At 38.3% G+C, this 15119-nt stretch overlaps 1 protein-coding gene across 1 annotated transcript in view; it reads right to left on the bottom strand.

Moving 5' to 3' along the window:
- Positions 1–4364: 4364 nt before the first annotated feature.
- The window catches only part of pappa2.L (pappalysin 2 L homeolog), a 79558-nt gene continuing 68803 nt past the window's right edge, over positions 4365–15119 (bottom strand). Inside the window, exons 21-24 of the mRNA XM_041590490.1 lie at positions 14937–15046; positions 14678–14749; positions 12336–12434; positions 4365–5077 (exon numbers count right to left, since the gene is read on the bottom strand). Coding sequence (XP_041446424.1) covers positions 4982–5077; positions 12336–12434; positions 14678–14749; positions 14937–15046 — 377 coding nt within the window. The 3' untranslated portion in view covers positions 4365–4981. The remainder of the gene's footprint in view (positions 5078–12335; positions 12435–14677; positions 14750–14936; positions 15047–15119) is intronic.

Genomic DNA, 15119 nt, shown 5'->3' with positions numbered 1-15119 from the left:
GTAGGCATTGGCAGGGTTAACAGGCAGGCATGGCATTGTTATAAGCAAGAGCATGCAAGGGAGGTACATGAAATAGACAGGGCAAAATAGTAAGTACAAACAATGTCCACAACAAGGCACACAAAGTCAATGCTAAGAGTTCAGTAGTAGCGATGGGCAAATACACTTGTCAGACACAAATTTGCGGCGAATTTCGGCGGAAGCAAATTAACTGCAGCGACAATTCGCCGGCTAAAAATCTGTGAGTCAAAAAAAATTGTTGTGCCTCAAAATTGTGGTGCGCATAAAAATGTACCCGCATCAAAATTTTTCGGACACCTATTGACTTTAACGCATTTGGACCAAATAGTCGCGCATATAAAAATTTTGCTCGTGTCAAAATTGACGCACGTCAAAATTATTTTGACACCCATTGACTTCAATGTGTTTCATGAATTTTTCACTGTTTTGCGTATTTCGTGGTAAAGTCGCAAATTTTTGGGCAAAGTGAAATGGCACCAGTGTCGGACTGGGCCAACGGGCCCAGATCCGCTTCTCAGTGGCACGACACCACTTTGTTGGGGGTTGCGTAAAAATAGAACGCTAGAGCGTGCGCACTAGCGTGGTACCGTGCACATGCGCACTGACACGCATACACACATACCCGGCACCGCGCATATGCACAAACGCGTTGCGCCGGTGCGGCAGGAGAGGTCCCTGAGACAGTAGCCCCGGTGGGCCTCAAGCCCCACCAGTCCGACCTAGAATGGCACAGATTCACCCATCACTATTCAATAGCAAGGGCTACACAACAGGAATACCAGTGATGAGTAAGAAGGCCTACATAAAAAACATCACCACTGATGTGAGTGAGCATTTTATATCTGCATTTTGGGCTAAAGCTTGGCATGCTGATGACACTCCTGATGTCTAGTATGTGCCTAAGCTGGTGAAGGGCTCTCCAGCCGCACCACAAACTGGCAAGGGGTAATTCATTCACAACTGAATGGAGAGATAGAGATAACTTTGATGCAATAAATATACTGCAATTTATGGACAAACAATCCCTGTTTAGTTTAAAGGGTAAAGCATTTTTAGTAGCTTAATGGACAAAATGTCTCAATGTCCTCAATATATTGATAATGGGTTGAGTGCAGAGGACCTCTTGTATTTGTCTGTATATGAATTTTGTCGTCACAACCTCATTGCACCCGCGCCTAATGGTTTTAAAAATAAGTGGTGAGCACAACTTTCCCTTGTTTGTCTCCTGTGCAATAGCACTAAGCCACACCACAATCTTCACCCCTCTGTGGATAGTTCAGGGAATTCATCACAACTGGAGAGAAAGACTCCAAATAAAATGGCTACCTGTTTATCAGAGGCAATTGATTCACAATTGAATGGAAAGAGTATAAAAGTCAGAAGTCCAACATCCATTTTAAATTGAGTTGCATGCCCTCATTATGGATGAAGCTTCTCTGTCCAATCATGGTTTATTTTTTGTCAACATACTAGAGTATGCCTTTGATTATAAGGCAAATGTACTTTTGTCCCAAGTAATACTGTCCTTCAATAAGAATTTACAAGTACTACAATCTATATCTGTCAGAGATTGGTCAATCAACTATCTTAGGTGTCTACATATCAGAAACTTTCTAAAGATTCAATTTGAATATGCAAATGATAATTTCAATAAGATGATAGAACTAGCCGTGGAGGATGCTTGAATTAATAAGTCAGTAACTGCTTATTTGAAAGTAGATTATCCTAAGTGTCTGAATATTATTACATTCTTACAAATACACAATCTATCATTCAGCCTGTCCTCAGGTGTCCTCTCATGTTGGCCTTTGGATCTAACTACCAGCCACTTGCAGATTCCTTTTTACAAGTTGCCATGAAAAAAGATGGGGGACATGCCTACTGGATGTACACAGCTTATTCGCCGTACATAGTCTTTACCGCATCTGACTAGTGCAGCTATGGCATCTGTTATTCAGAATGCTCTGGACCTGAGCTTTTTTGGATAAGGGATCTTTCCATAATTTGGATCTCCATGCCTTAAAGGAGAAGCAAACCCTACATTAAGAAAACCCTACCCTACATAGACCCCCCTCCTCCTCCCCCCTGTTACCCTGGGCAAATGCCGCTAACTTTTTACTTACCCCTCGGTGCAGATTCAGGCATCGGAGTTCACAGGTGCCGCTTTGGTAATCGTTGGAATGAGACCAGTGCTTCTGCAGTTTCTGTGATTTTCAGTGCATGCGCAATTGTTGCGAAACTGCTCATGCGCCGCTACGCTGGTCTCATTCCGAAGATTAGCGAAGAGAAGCCGATGGCGATGGTGAACTCCGATGCCTGAATCTGCACCGAGGGGTAAGTAAAAAGTTAGGGGCATTTGCCAGGGGTAACACTTAAGGTGGCCATACACGGAGAGATCTGCTCATTTGGCGATGTCGCCAAACGAGCGGATCTCTCCCCGATATGCCAACCTTGAGGTGGGCAATATCGGGCTAATCCGATCGTGGGCCCTAGGGCCCAACGATCGGATCCTAACGAATGGTAACGGGCGGTCGGATCACGGGACCGCATCCGACGGGATTTCTAGTCCCATCCGGTCGAGATAAATCTCGATCAGGGAAGCCCGTCGGGGGGCCCATACACGGGCCAATAAGCTACCGACTCGGTCTGTCGGCAGCTTTTATCGGCCCGTGTATGGCCACCTTTAGGCTGGGGGAGGAGGGAGGGGGGTCTATGTAGGGTAGGGGTGTAGGGGTTTTTTAAATGTAGGGTTTGCTTCTCCTTTAAGTCTACTAAGAAATCTTTTAAGCATTAGTTTAACCCAATAGGATTGTTTTGCCTCCATTAAGGATTAATTATATCTCAGTTAGGATCAAGTAGAAGTACTGTTTTATTTTTCCAGAGAAAAAGGAAATCATTTAAAAAAAAATTGATTTGATTTGATCACATACTTGAATAGAATCCAGTTGTAATTCATCAGTTAAATATCAGCATTTATACTTTTTTATACTTTTGTTGGATCTGAGTCTACGTACTACTTATACTGTACAGTAGGTATGTAATACTACTAAGTGCTACTTCCTCAGTAGTGCCCTTCCTGATCAATTTGTACATGGAACACTATGGCAGACACCACATTTGGTATCAATTTTTTTCTACAATAAGAGGTATATTGATGTAGTCTTTTTAACCTGGGAGAGCTTTAATGAGCTCCAAAAATTTTCAGTACATCTTAACCCTTTGGCTACACCTATACGATTTTCTGTGTCTGCAGATAGTAATAGTGATCAGGATTCTCAGATGACCTTTAGTATGACATTAACAGCTGAACTGGAGTCGGGCTCAGGGGATTTGCCTGCACCTAAGCACATTTTGCAGTTAAAACATACATTGCTCATAAATATATGATCACTGATAAAGTCTCTCCACTTACACTGAGGGGACAAGGACACATTACTTTACAGTGTAAGGTTCACTGAATACATAGGCTTAAAACCACTGCACTTTAGGCTCAGAAAATGTTATTGTTATTAATCATAAGAAACAACTAATGCTTACTTTTTAGGAGCTTTATCTAATATATTCTCATAGGTCTTTTCCAGGGTGGTTTTCCATATCTCCCTTTTTTTCCTTCTGGTATTTTTATGTTTCCCTGTACCTATTAGTGTTTTACAAGTGACCAATAGTAATATGAACTGGATAATAGAGGACAGATACTCAGGATGAAAGAGTATATTTCATTAATCAGTGAATGATTAAAATGTTGGAGAATGGAGAGTGGAGATTTCAAATGCGAGAGCTACAAGCAATTGATGAAGACGCTATGCAACTTTAAATTCTTATTAACCTTATAATACATCTTTATTTGATGTACAGCACTGATATTTACTATAGGTGTGCAATTAAAATTGCCAAAGGGATGATTTTGTTTTTTAAGTGAAGTTTCAAATTATTTTTTGACACTCAATAAAGGTAGCTTTCTCAAGAAGAAATTGTACACTCTGGAAGGCATTTATATTTGCAGACTTGCAATATCATATGGTCAATTTCTGAGATATGGAATAATTGGATATATATCAATCCGGTACCTGATTGCTCTATAATCCATTCTTGATTTTCCTATAGTTTCATAACCCCAGATGACCCTAGATTTTGCTCTTTACTTACTGGCTTGTATCTTTTGAAATTTTTGCTGGGGAGCGACTCTTTCAAACCTGATAAAGACCACAGTATAAGTGAAAACTTGTTGAGTATAATGCTATAGTAGAGTTTGTAAAATTTTATGAACTCCTGAGCATGGATCCTTGGAGTAACTGCATATTGAAGAATACATTTAGTATATATAGAGAAACGTGGCATTCCAATTAGTTAGCAAATAGCAGAAGAATATTTTAATAAAAAGGACAAATACACAGAACCCACCAGATTTATATTTATACTATAAGACAATGAGAAAAATAACAGTAACTCCTTGGTATTCAGTAATTATATTAGACTCTTAGAAATGCCTCATACTAAAGGGTTAAAGAAAGGGTGCTAATTCAACATAAATCTAATATACTCACAACAGACTGTGCTTATGCAGGTGACGGGACACAGTGACATACAGTAAAATATGATTGGCCTCTTCTTAATCATTAGATTATATATTTAAGATTGGCAGAGCATGGAGCCCCTACACAGAGTAAAACCATAAAGGGCTTTGGAATCTCCTTCTTTTGGTATCTTATACAATAAATGTCAGTGGCACATAATACTTTGTGCTATATATGTGTTTTCCCAAAAGGTGCTCACATGAATTCATTTCCATTCTTGTAAATGGGTTAAATCTGTATCTTTGGTGTCACAGTTTTTTTAGGGTCATCCATCATGATGACGAACCCCATTCTAGGAGGAACTCCTGAGGTTAGCAATTATTGGCTAGGGCATTGTCCCCTGTAGCAGCTTTATGTGGGCTACTTTATGCCACTGCAATAAGGTGTCAGTGCACCTCTGGGCGGTGAGTTCGGTTCTCTTCTGCATCAGGGTCACGGCATGTGCATTCGTCCTCTTCACAATCAGCAGCAAAAGGTATTACCTGTGCAGAAACAAAAAATACTGTTTTTTCGCAAAACAATAATCAACATTTTTTGCAGCCACCATTTTCCCTCTAACTGCTTTCTAAGGCCATAGTGTATAGAGTTTGCAGATTTAAGGGCCCCTGTGTGGTCTACATTTTTTTAAGCACCAACTTATAATACAGTTACAGAATTGTGATAAAACCTCATCTTGGGCCCAATCATAACTCTTGAGGGGACAAGTCCACAGTTTAGAGCTTCTGTTTTAAGAGAGAATTCAGACATGACTTATGTAACAGAATAATGTATAGTTCTGAAATTACAAAACAACTTCAAAATGTTACATGCAAAAAAGATGCAAGCTAAAAAAAGGAATGAAAGTACATTGCAGTAAAGAGTAAAACAAATCCCAAATTAGTTTTTGAATATCTATATAGTAAAAACATGAAGGAAGAGAGAGTGTGACCCATGGTATCACAGGGAAGTAAATTGGTTGATGAGAACAGGGAAACTGTTAAGTCAGGCTGGTTGAGTCAGGAGGAAGTTCAAAATGTCATGTACCTGATGGTATTCACCCCAGGGTACTAAAAGAGCCTAAATCTGTGATTGCAAAACCATTTTACTTAATCTGTCAGGAGTATTTGATGTTTGGCATGGTGTTGAGATTAGTTTGCTTTTTCATTTGCTTATAAATGAGTTTGAGATTTATATTGCAAGTCCTATCTCAAAAAAAAGTTTCAGTTTGTCTTAGAGGGGGGAAAAAATTCCTTCCTGATTCCAAGATGGCAATCAGACTAGTCTCTGGATCATTTTGTATTATGAGCTATTTTCAATAACCCTGTATTCCCTCACTTGCTAAAAAGCCATCCAACCCCTTCTTAAAGCTATCTAATGTATCAGCCTGTACGACTGATTCAAGAGAATTCCACATATATTTGTACAGTTAGGTCCATAAATATTTGGACAGAGACAACTTTTTTTTCTAATTTTGGTTCTGTACATAACCACAATGAATTTTAAAAGAAACAACTCAGATATAGTTTAACTGCAGACGTTTAGCTTTAATTCAGTAGGTTGAACAAAAAGATTGCATAAAAATGGGAGGAACTAAAGCCTTTTTTTAACACAATCACTTCATTTCAGGGGCTCAAAAGTAATTGGACAAATTAAAAAAGCTGAAAATAAAATGTTCATGTTTAATACTTTGTTGAAAAGACTTTGCTGTCAATGACAGCCTGAAGTCTTGAACTGAAAAAACACAGGAGCAGTTATAATCCAGTAGAATGAGCCCACATGCAGGGAATCTGCACACTGGTGTGTCCAAGGAAACCGCTCTGGCCACGGCAGACAAGCAATTCACAAGTTTCAAAGACGGACTCCACCGGAAAAAGTTGACACGCGGAAAACAGAGTTTTAAAAGCATGAATACTTTATTAAACATTGTTTAAAATCACAAGCGGGCAGGGGATGTGTGCTCAGTGTGCTGAAGTCTTGAACTCATGGACATCACCAGATGGGTTTCCTCCTTTTTAATGCTCTGCTAGGCCTTTACTGCGGCGGCTTTCAGTTGCTGTTTGTTTGTGGGCTTTTCTGTCCGAGGTTTAGTCTTAAACAAGTGAAATGCAGCTCAATTGTGTTCAGATCAGGTGACTGACTTGGCTATTCAAGAATATTCCACTTCTTTGCTTTAATAAACTCCTGGGTGGCTTTGGCTGTATGTTTTGGGTCATTGTCCATCTGTATTATGAAACACCTCCCAATCAATTTGACTGCATTTAGCTGGATTTGAGCAGACAGTACGTCTCTGAACACATCAGAATTAATTTGGCTGCTTCTGTTCTGTGTCACATCATGGATAAACACTAGTGTCCCAGAGCCACTGGCAGCCATGCACGCCCAAGCCTTCACACTGCCTCCACCATGTTTTACAGATGATGTGATATGCTTTGGATCATGAGCTGTTCTCCTTACTTTTTTCTTGCCATCATTCTGGCAGAGGTTGATCTTGGTTTCATCTGTCCATAGAATGTTTTTCCAGAACTGTGCTGGCTTTTTTAGATGTTTTTTTAGCAAAGTCCAATCTAACCTTTCTATTCTTGATGCTTATGTGTGGTTTGCACCTTGCAGTGCACCCTTTGTATTTACTTTCATGCAGTCTTCTCTTTATGGTAGACTTGGATATCGATACACTTACCTCCTGGAGAGTGTTGTTCACTTGTTTGGCTGTTGTGAATGGGGTTTCTTTTCACAATGGAAATGATTCTGCGATCATCCACCACTGTTGTCTTCAGTGGACATCCAGGTCTTTTTGCGTTGCTGAGTTCACCAGTGCTGTTCACAGCACAATCTTCCACATACAAGCCCCCCCCCCCTCAAATCAACTCCAGAGGTTTAATCTGCTATATTGATAATGACATAGCGAAGGAATTGCCCACACCTGCCCATGAAATAGCTTTTGAGACAATGGTCCAATTGCTTTTGAGCACCTGAAATGAAGTGATTGTGTTAAAAAAAGGCTTTAGTTCCTCACATGTTTATGCAATCTTTTTGTTCAACCCACTGAATTAAAGCTGATTCTGCAGTTCAATTGCATCTGAGTTGTTTCATTTATGATTCATTGTGGTAATGTACAGAACCAAAATGAGAAAAAAAGTTGTCTCTGTCCAAATATTTATGGACTTACCGTAACTGTATATATAGGCATTGGGATACAATTGGAACTTGTTAGAATATTGTACTTTAATAATTAGTTAAATATAATTAGCTAGATGCTTTCAGAACACTGTAGTCCCTTCTTCAGGCACCACAAGCAATGTCTTAAAGTACATTTTCCTGAACTGCAAGATTTATTCACTCAGTTTGCCAAAATACTGTATATAACCTGAAGACTATTTTGTCATTTTCTTTAATTGCAGAGATACTACACAGATTAATTATTGCTCTCAGCAAAATGAATGTTGGCACCAGCAAAATCTTATCTAATGCTGATAATTAATGTAATAATGTATATTCTTCACAGCTGGAAATGTTTAATTTCTAGTGAACACATTTTTAGTGGGCATGTTTGCTTTCAAAGTGGACATTACAGAAGAAAGCCACAACAAATACTTTTTGCACAGTGAAAGAAAATGTAACTCTTATCAACTTTGCAATAGAGATTAATGAAAAAGTATCAGTGGTAGTAGTTATTTTGTAAATGTAACTGTAATTGAAATCTGTATTTTATTGTCCATTTTTGTACTGCTGTTTCGGACTCTAGAAACAATGTAGTAGACGCAGGCTCTCCTCCAACAAAAACTCAAATTCCCTTCTTTGACACAGTGACAAGGGTCAGGGCCAGTAGTGCAGAAAACAGAAAGAAACTATTTTCAACAGTAATTACATTTACAAATAGCTAAAACATCTTAAAATGATATTTTCTTTCATTTTGCAAAATCATTTTGGGTGCAGTTTCCCTTTATAAAGCAAGGGTGGAAATATATTAATGGCATTGGGAGCAGATCTTCCTTTTTGACCTTTACTATGTTTCTGTTAGAGGATCATGTAAGAGAATATAATACTGGAAAATTATTGCCTACAAAGAGCCCCATACACAGACATGTTTTTGAACTTAGATAGTAATTAGTGATGGGCGAATTTGGGGCGTTTCGCAAAACGGCAAAAAATTCACGAAACGGTGCCGGCATCTCGTTTTTGACGCCGGTGTCTGTTTCTTGGAAGCTGGCGCACATATTGGGCGCTGGCGTCCATTTTTTTGACGCCGGCGAATTTTTGCAGCGTATTCACAAATTTATTCGATGCGAATTCGCGCCTGTGAATAAATTCGCCCCCCATCACTAATAGTAATATCATCAGCATCGTGTACATTTTATAGGAAGGAAGTGGTTGTCTATAGGGATTGTGTCCCATGTTGTAAAAGGATACTAGACATGGAGAATTTTGAAAATGTAGGGGGATTAGATCCCCCCCCAAAAGGCCTACTGATATATATTCATATATAAGTTCTCCAGTGGAAAGTCTTCTATTAGTAACCTTCTCTAGCAGAAATATTACCAACCACTGCTGGACATCACTGATGATTTCCAGGACTATATATACAAAGGTATAAAGACAAGAGGCTGTAAGCAAAGTGCAATTTATATAGGTCACTGAAATCCAGATTGACTTCTAACATAAGCACATTTTAAAGTATGATATTAAAGGGGAACTCAGGCTTCCAAACCAGAATTTGACAAAGAGGCCCACATAACACAGGAACCCCTAATATACCATCACAGTTACCTGTTTCTTCAAAAATTATGACTATGCTGGAATCCAGCTGTTTAACAATTCTTCTCTTTCTGCATCATTTGAAATCGTGGCAGGGAAGGAGGGACTAAAACACTGATGTTACAAATTGTAACAACTACTCCACACCTTATAGACAGCATGCAGGGACTACATTACCCACAATGCATTGCTCTGTGATGTTATTTTCCTTATTGAAATCATGTGTGCAGGGAATTGTGGGGTTTGTAGGATGCAGGCTAAGGACAGCTGGTTGCTGATACAAAGTAAAAGTAGTCAGCCAGCTCAGCAAAGTAGTCAGAGAGATCAGCAGGAGAGTGGGGGCTAGACTTAGGGAACTGTTCCAAACCATTAAAAATCATGAAAAGTCTGCATATTTTTTAATTGATGTATTTTGCAAAGTTGCTTGATATTATGTTTACTTTTCAAAAAGCTTAAGTTATGTTTTTGTGGAGTTCCCCTTTAAAGTATTTCTATAATACATATATTTTAGTAAGTTGTGATATCACTGTTTATGAGAACATTTTTTTCAGGTTATTCGTGTCACTTGGGTATTATATCGTAACCCTCCTCCGGGATAGTGGGGTTCTAGCAGGGCTGCCCATATTTTAGAATTCAGTTGAAACACATCTCTTACTTTTCTCAGTTGGGCAGACTGAAATTACTAGGCTGATCAGGTATTAATATACTTTCAAATGTAGATACCGTCAGTTTTTTTTGGTTTGTTGATAGCCCTCAGATTAGCCAAAATCACCCTGATTTGATTGCATCTAATAAATCATACCAGTTTGCTGCTAATTGCATAGTTTGTAATCATCTCACTCATTTCAGCTATTGAGTGCCTCCAGTTTCCTGTAACATATGTAATTTGTCTGCTTCTAGTCTAGGATACTTCACTGCTACACATATTAATGATATGCATTGGAGTGCAAAGGGCACTTGTATTTAATGGTGCCAAACCTACAGCTAAGGAAGGTAATGCTGCTAAATCACAAGTAGTGAATATGCTAACATGCTAATACCAAGTTAAACAAACATCTAATCCAATTCCGAAAGTAATAACAAATATTCAGGGCTTCAGTGAGTATGTCAAGAAACATCTTTATTAGGACTGTTAAATGGCCCACTTTTTCCATTACAAGTGGAGTATCTGTGTACAAGCAGCAAAATAGTGACTTATTTTGAGCAAGACTTATTTTACTACTGACACACACCCTTGTTCTATCCGTCAGCAAACTGCAGAATGATAGGATGACGTGAATTCTCTCAATACTATTTGCTTACTGAAAAAAAATAGTATATTGTGGTGTTCTTACTTGGGCAATGGAAGGAATGTGATTTTGAGAGAACTCTGGGTCTAAACAAAAGAAGTTTGACTGGGCAACTGAGCTCACAACGGCAGTTAATGTCAGACTGGGCCACTGTTCATAACAGTTTTTGCCCAAGCTTGATGTCAGTCCTGAGACAAAGCTGTGGGCAGAACTAACACAGGCAGAACTAACACAGGCAGCTAACCCATGAGGGAGCTGGTTTTGCAAGATGATACTGGCCCTTAATGTAGCCATTAAATACATGGGCCTTGTGTTTCTGTTCACTCTAAATGAATTCCCTTCGAATTTGAAGCAAGTAAGAAACTTCTAGGTGCCACCCACATGCCATTTCAGACACAACACTTTGCATACAGTACTGTCAGGTAGTATATAGTGCAAAGAAGAGCAAGTTAAATTCCTGTGATTTACTTACATTCTTGTTTTATTGGTTTTAAATATATAAGATATACAAAATGAGCTTATCTATACTAACAGATACTAAAAGATAATTGCCTAAGTAGATACAATATAATTAGCATAGGCTCATTAGACATGCCAAAAAATAGTATTTAGTATAATATTGAATTCATAAAGTAACATAACTATAATTAGAACTATCTTTCTGCTGTATACATTCTTAATAGAGTATAAGTGCTAATTTACAAAACAAGGGCAAGGTACAAAGCGTTTGTTACACAAAAAAACCAAATTCCATAATTCCATGCCAGGTTCTACTTGAGACCCCATGTGCCTGCCAACCCACATCAGTCTACACACATTAAAGTCCCAAGCACATTGGATTATGAATGGGTCCTACGTGGCACCCAAATAAAAGACCCACTAATCCCAGAGCCATAAGTTATTTGTGCATTTACATTGTTTAATGTGCCTTGCTAGTTTTGCGAGAACACTGGCTACTGAATTTTGAGCCCCATTTCTGCAACTAGAGCAAGAGATAAATATGAGAGGCCTGTGGTATAAAACAACTTAATAAAGATATGCCATGCCTTGCAAAAGTATGCAGATCCTAAAGAAATTCTCTCTTTGCATAATAATTGATTCACTGAAATGGACCTGAACGAAGTTGGGGAGGTTCAAGGACAAAAAGGAAAATGACCTTAAATGGCCTGGTTAAAGTCTTGATCCTCTGCCAACTAAAAATCTGAAACTGAGTTGCACAACCTGGTATATAGTCCCCAAAATACTTCAATCTGTTAATGCTGCAAAATGTGCCTCTACAAAATAATATAGTGGGGACATATAGATATGCCAACAGTGCATAAGTGCCAATTCTGCCCATACCTTATACTTTTAAATTTAATGGTATCCCTCAGTCGCTGCCCAGCCTGAAAGTGCATATTTGAGTGTTTTTGACCTGAAGTCCACCCCACTTGAGCAGTAACAGGAGATACCATTGAGTTACCACCATAGCACATTAACCTGTTTTTTTGTCAGTGCACTGAAATAAAAAAAATCATAAAAATATCATAGACCATAAGCCATATTTTAGTGGAAGACTTGTTAATTGATAAAATGAGAGAATTATTCAAGGACCTGAATACCTTTGCAAAGCAATGTCTATAGATTTAAATATATGCTGTATGGATAGATATATAAATGGATATTAGATAAAGAAAGAGTGCCTTTGTTTATAGCCCCACATTGCCTTGTTTTCGCTTACCTTGTGAGAGGACAGAGTAGAGGCGCAGCAATCTCCTCCATCATACTGACAATATGCACGGTTATTAATGGTGTCACACCAGCCATCTGCTAGAAAAGGCTGCATAGGAACACAGTCATTCTCCTCAATACACCAAGGAAATCAATACACAGTCTGCAACCTTTAAAGCTTTGACACAAAGGGGATAGTGAACGATACCTTTTTTTTTTTTTACCTTACTGAAAATTGCTGAGATGAAATGCTTACTGCATTGTCTAACAGATATATTCCGGAGACGTGTAGGTGGATAGATCTGATAAACAGCATTGGCAAATGAAAAGAAAGCTGCAGTGTCTGCTATTTGAATTAAGGCCCATATCTACTCTAGCTACCTACTTAAACAAAAGGGTTAGATATTCATCATCAATTCACTTTGCCTCGAATTGAGTACATTCTAAAATACTCATAGGTACATATTTATGAAAAGTTGATTGCTCTATTCCCTTGTGTGTGTTTTATCAGTGAAATGTAGTTTTAAAATTTGTATGTATGTATGTATGTATGTATATTTTTATTTATATAGTTCTACTTGTGTTTGCAGCACTGTACAGCAGAACAATAAATTAATAGAACAAATAGGTTTCATTACAATAAGTACAGTTACATCAAATATTAAGAACTACGTGTCAAAGAGACAAGAGGAAGAATATCCCTGCCCCATAGAGCTTACAATTTGACTTAACTTGCAGTCTATGTTAGCTGCTGGAGATACCCAATAAGTGATCTATTTTCATGAAAGTGTTTCCTAAATGAGGGTTTGCTCTGCTGGGTCTATATATCAACATGTGACTAGCTAGCGTCATAAACCCTTGTACCCTATTAGGCATAGACCCAGACCAAGTTTGAGGCAGGAGACCCTGGAAGTAAAGTATATTAGGAAACTGAGATGCTGTAACACTAGATAAATAAGGTTAGGTAGCTGAGAAAATATCTTTTCCACCAAGCAGAAATAGTGGGAGTAGTGTCCGGTGATAGATGTCCCAGAATAAGAACTTCAAGTGAGAGGAACAGTAGTAATGACTGTATATTTCCACAGAATGTCCATAGAGCATATCAACACACTGTTGTTCATTTGCACTAATTTATGCTCTGTTCTACTTCATTTTTAATACCATTGTAACATGTTTACAATGACCCAGTCAATACAGTGGGAGTGGACTCCGGGCTTGGTAGTAGGGAATGCTTAGTGGCAGTGCTTATCAAAAATACAGGACCCACTAGTCCTTATGTAGAAAAGAAATACTGATCGAGGAAATACTGAGAAGCGCGTTTATTTCCTCGCTCAGTATATCTACAATTACTTTTTTGTCCTTCATCATATTAAATATAAAGGGGTTCATCTGAGTGTAAGGTGTCTAAGAGTAAGTAGAGCTTTACTGCTTTATTTAGCCAACCTCAGGAAGTTGCAGAGGCCCGCTGGCAATTGTAGGGTTACACTTATGTATCACAGTATTTAATATTCATTAGTATCCTCTTTGCCAACTTATTACTTTAAAACAAAATACCCATAAATAACACATTTCTCTGAGCTGATTGCTATTCAGATTTAATTTATGCACTTGCCATCATTACTTAACAACGAATGTAGGGGAGTAGGGGTGCTGACATAGGGATATAGATGGAAATCCCCACCATGGGTAAATGGACAGGCAGTTCTGTTCTGCATAAGACTTGCTGTCAGCTCAAGTCAGCTAATTAAACTGTATCTTACTGTGGTTTACAACATTAAATACAGCTCCACAACAGCAGGTTGGGCAGATGGCAATACAACCTGCGCTACTAGTGCTTCCTTAAGAATGGATACAATAAACACTGTCCTAGCCCCCTATAAATTTTAGAAAAAAGATATTTTTATGGCATAAGGTCACTATTTCTTCAGTGCAAAGCACCAGCGGTCAGAACCGCTTTCACCCTAAAAATCACACCCCCCAACTTAATGTTTTTTCCCATAAGGAGAAAAATGCATTCTACTCAGTTTGCATACATCCTGTGGTTAAAAGTGATGGTTTTTGATATTGTGCTGGAGCTTTGTTTGCTCTTTGAATGAGGCCCAAAGCCTATAATTATTTGTTAAAATGCGTAATACATCAGAATAACAGTGAAGTTTCCTTTCCTTTACTAATTAATATTTATACTTGTCTAAAATCTGAACCAACATAGTTGTGGACCATCTGATGGTCTTAGGGCAAAAAAAGGGGAGCACAGTGTACACACAGCATAATGAAATTCTTACTTTAGGGTTATAGCTTAACACTCACCAACCATTTTAAAATAAGAACATTTCAGTGTTATAGTGTTCTTACCTCACAAGAAGGAATGCAGTGAAGGGCAAAGGGTTCTGGGTGCCACTTTAGGAGCCCGGTGCACACGATACCCTGTAATATGAAAACACAACATCTGTGAAATAATTTCCCTATTTTTTATTATGACTTATAGCTAGTACAAAACAGGTTCAAGATACACTAGTAGATACATATTTATATTTATAAGAAAGTATGCACTTAATAAATACACGTTATTGATAAAAATAGTAATAGTTATTGCTATTAATGCTCACTGTACCTCCACTTTGGCTGGAATCATCCAGTGTTCCATAGTATCTGCAGTAATATTCTCTGGCAATACCACTGCATCACTAAGGGTGTAAATACAGGAGGCGTTGCAGATAGACCCTAAAGAAAGACCAAAATTATACATAAATGTCTTGTATTATACATCAATATTGCATTATGCACATGAGTTTAA

Source organism: Xenopus laevis, chromosome 4L, assembly GCF_017654675.1.
Source record: "Xenopus laevis strain J_2021 chromosome 4L, Xenopus_laevis_v10.1, whole genome shotgun sequence".
Taxonomy (NCBI): Eukaryota; Metazoa; Chordata; class Amphibia; order Anura; family Pipidae; genus Xenopus; species Xenopus laevis.
Note: the sequence above shows the minus strand (reverse complement) of the source record. Positions and strands in the feature narration are given on the sequence as shown.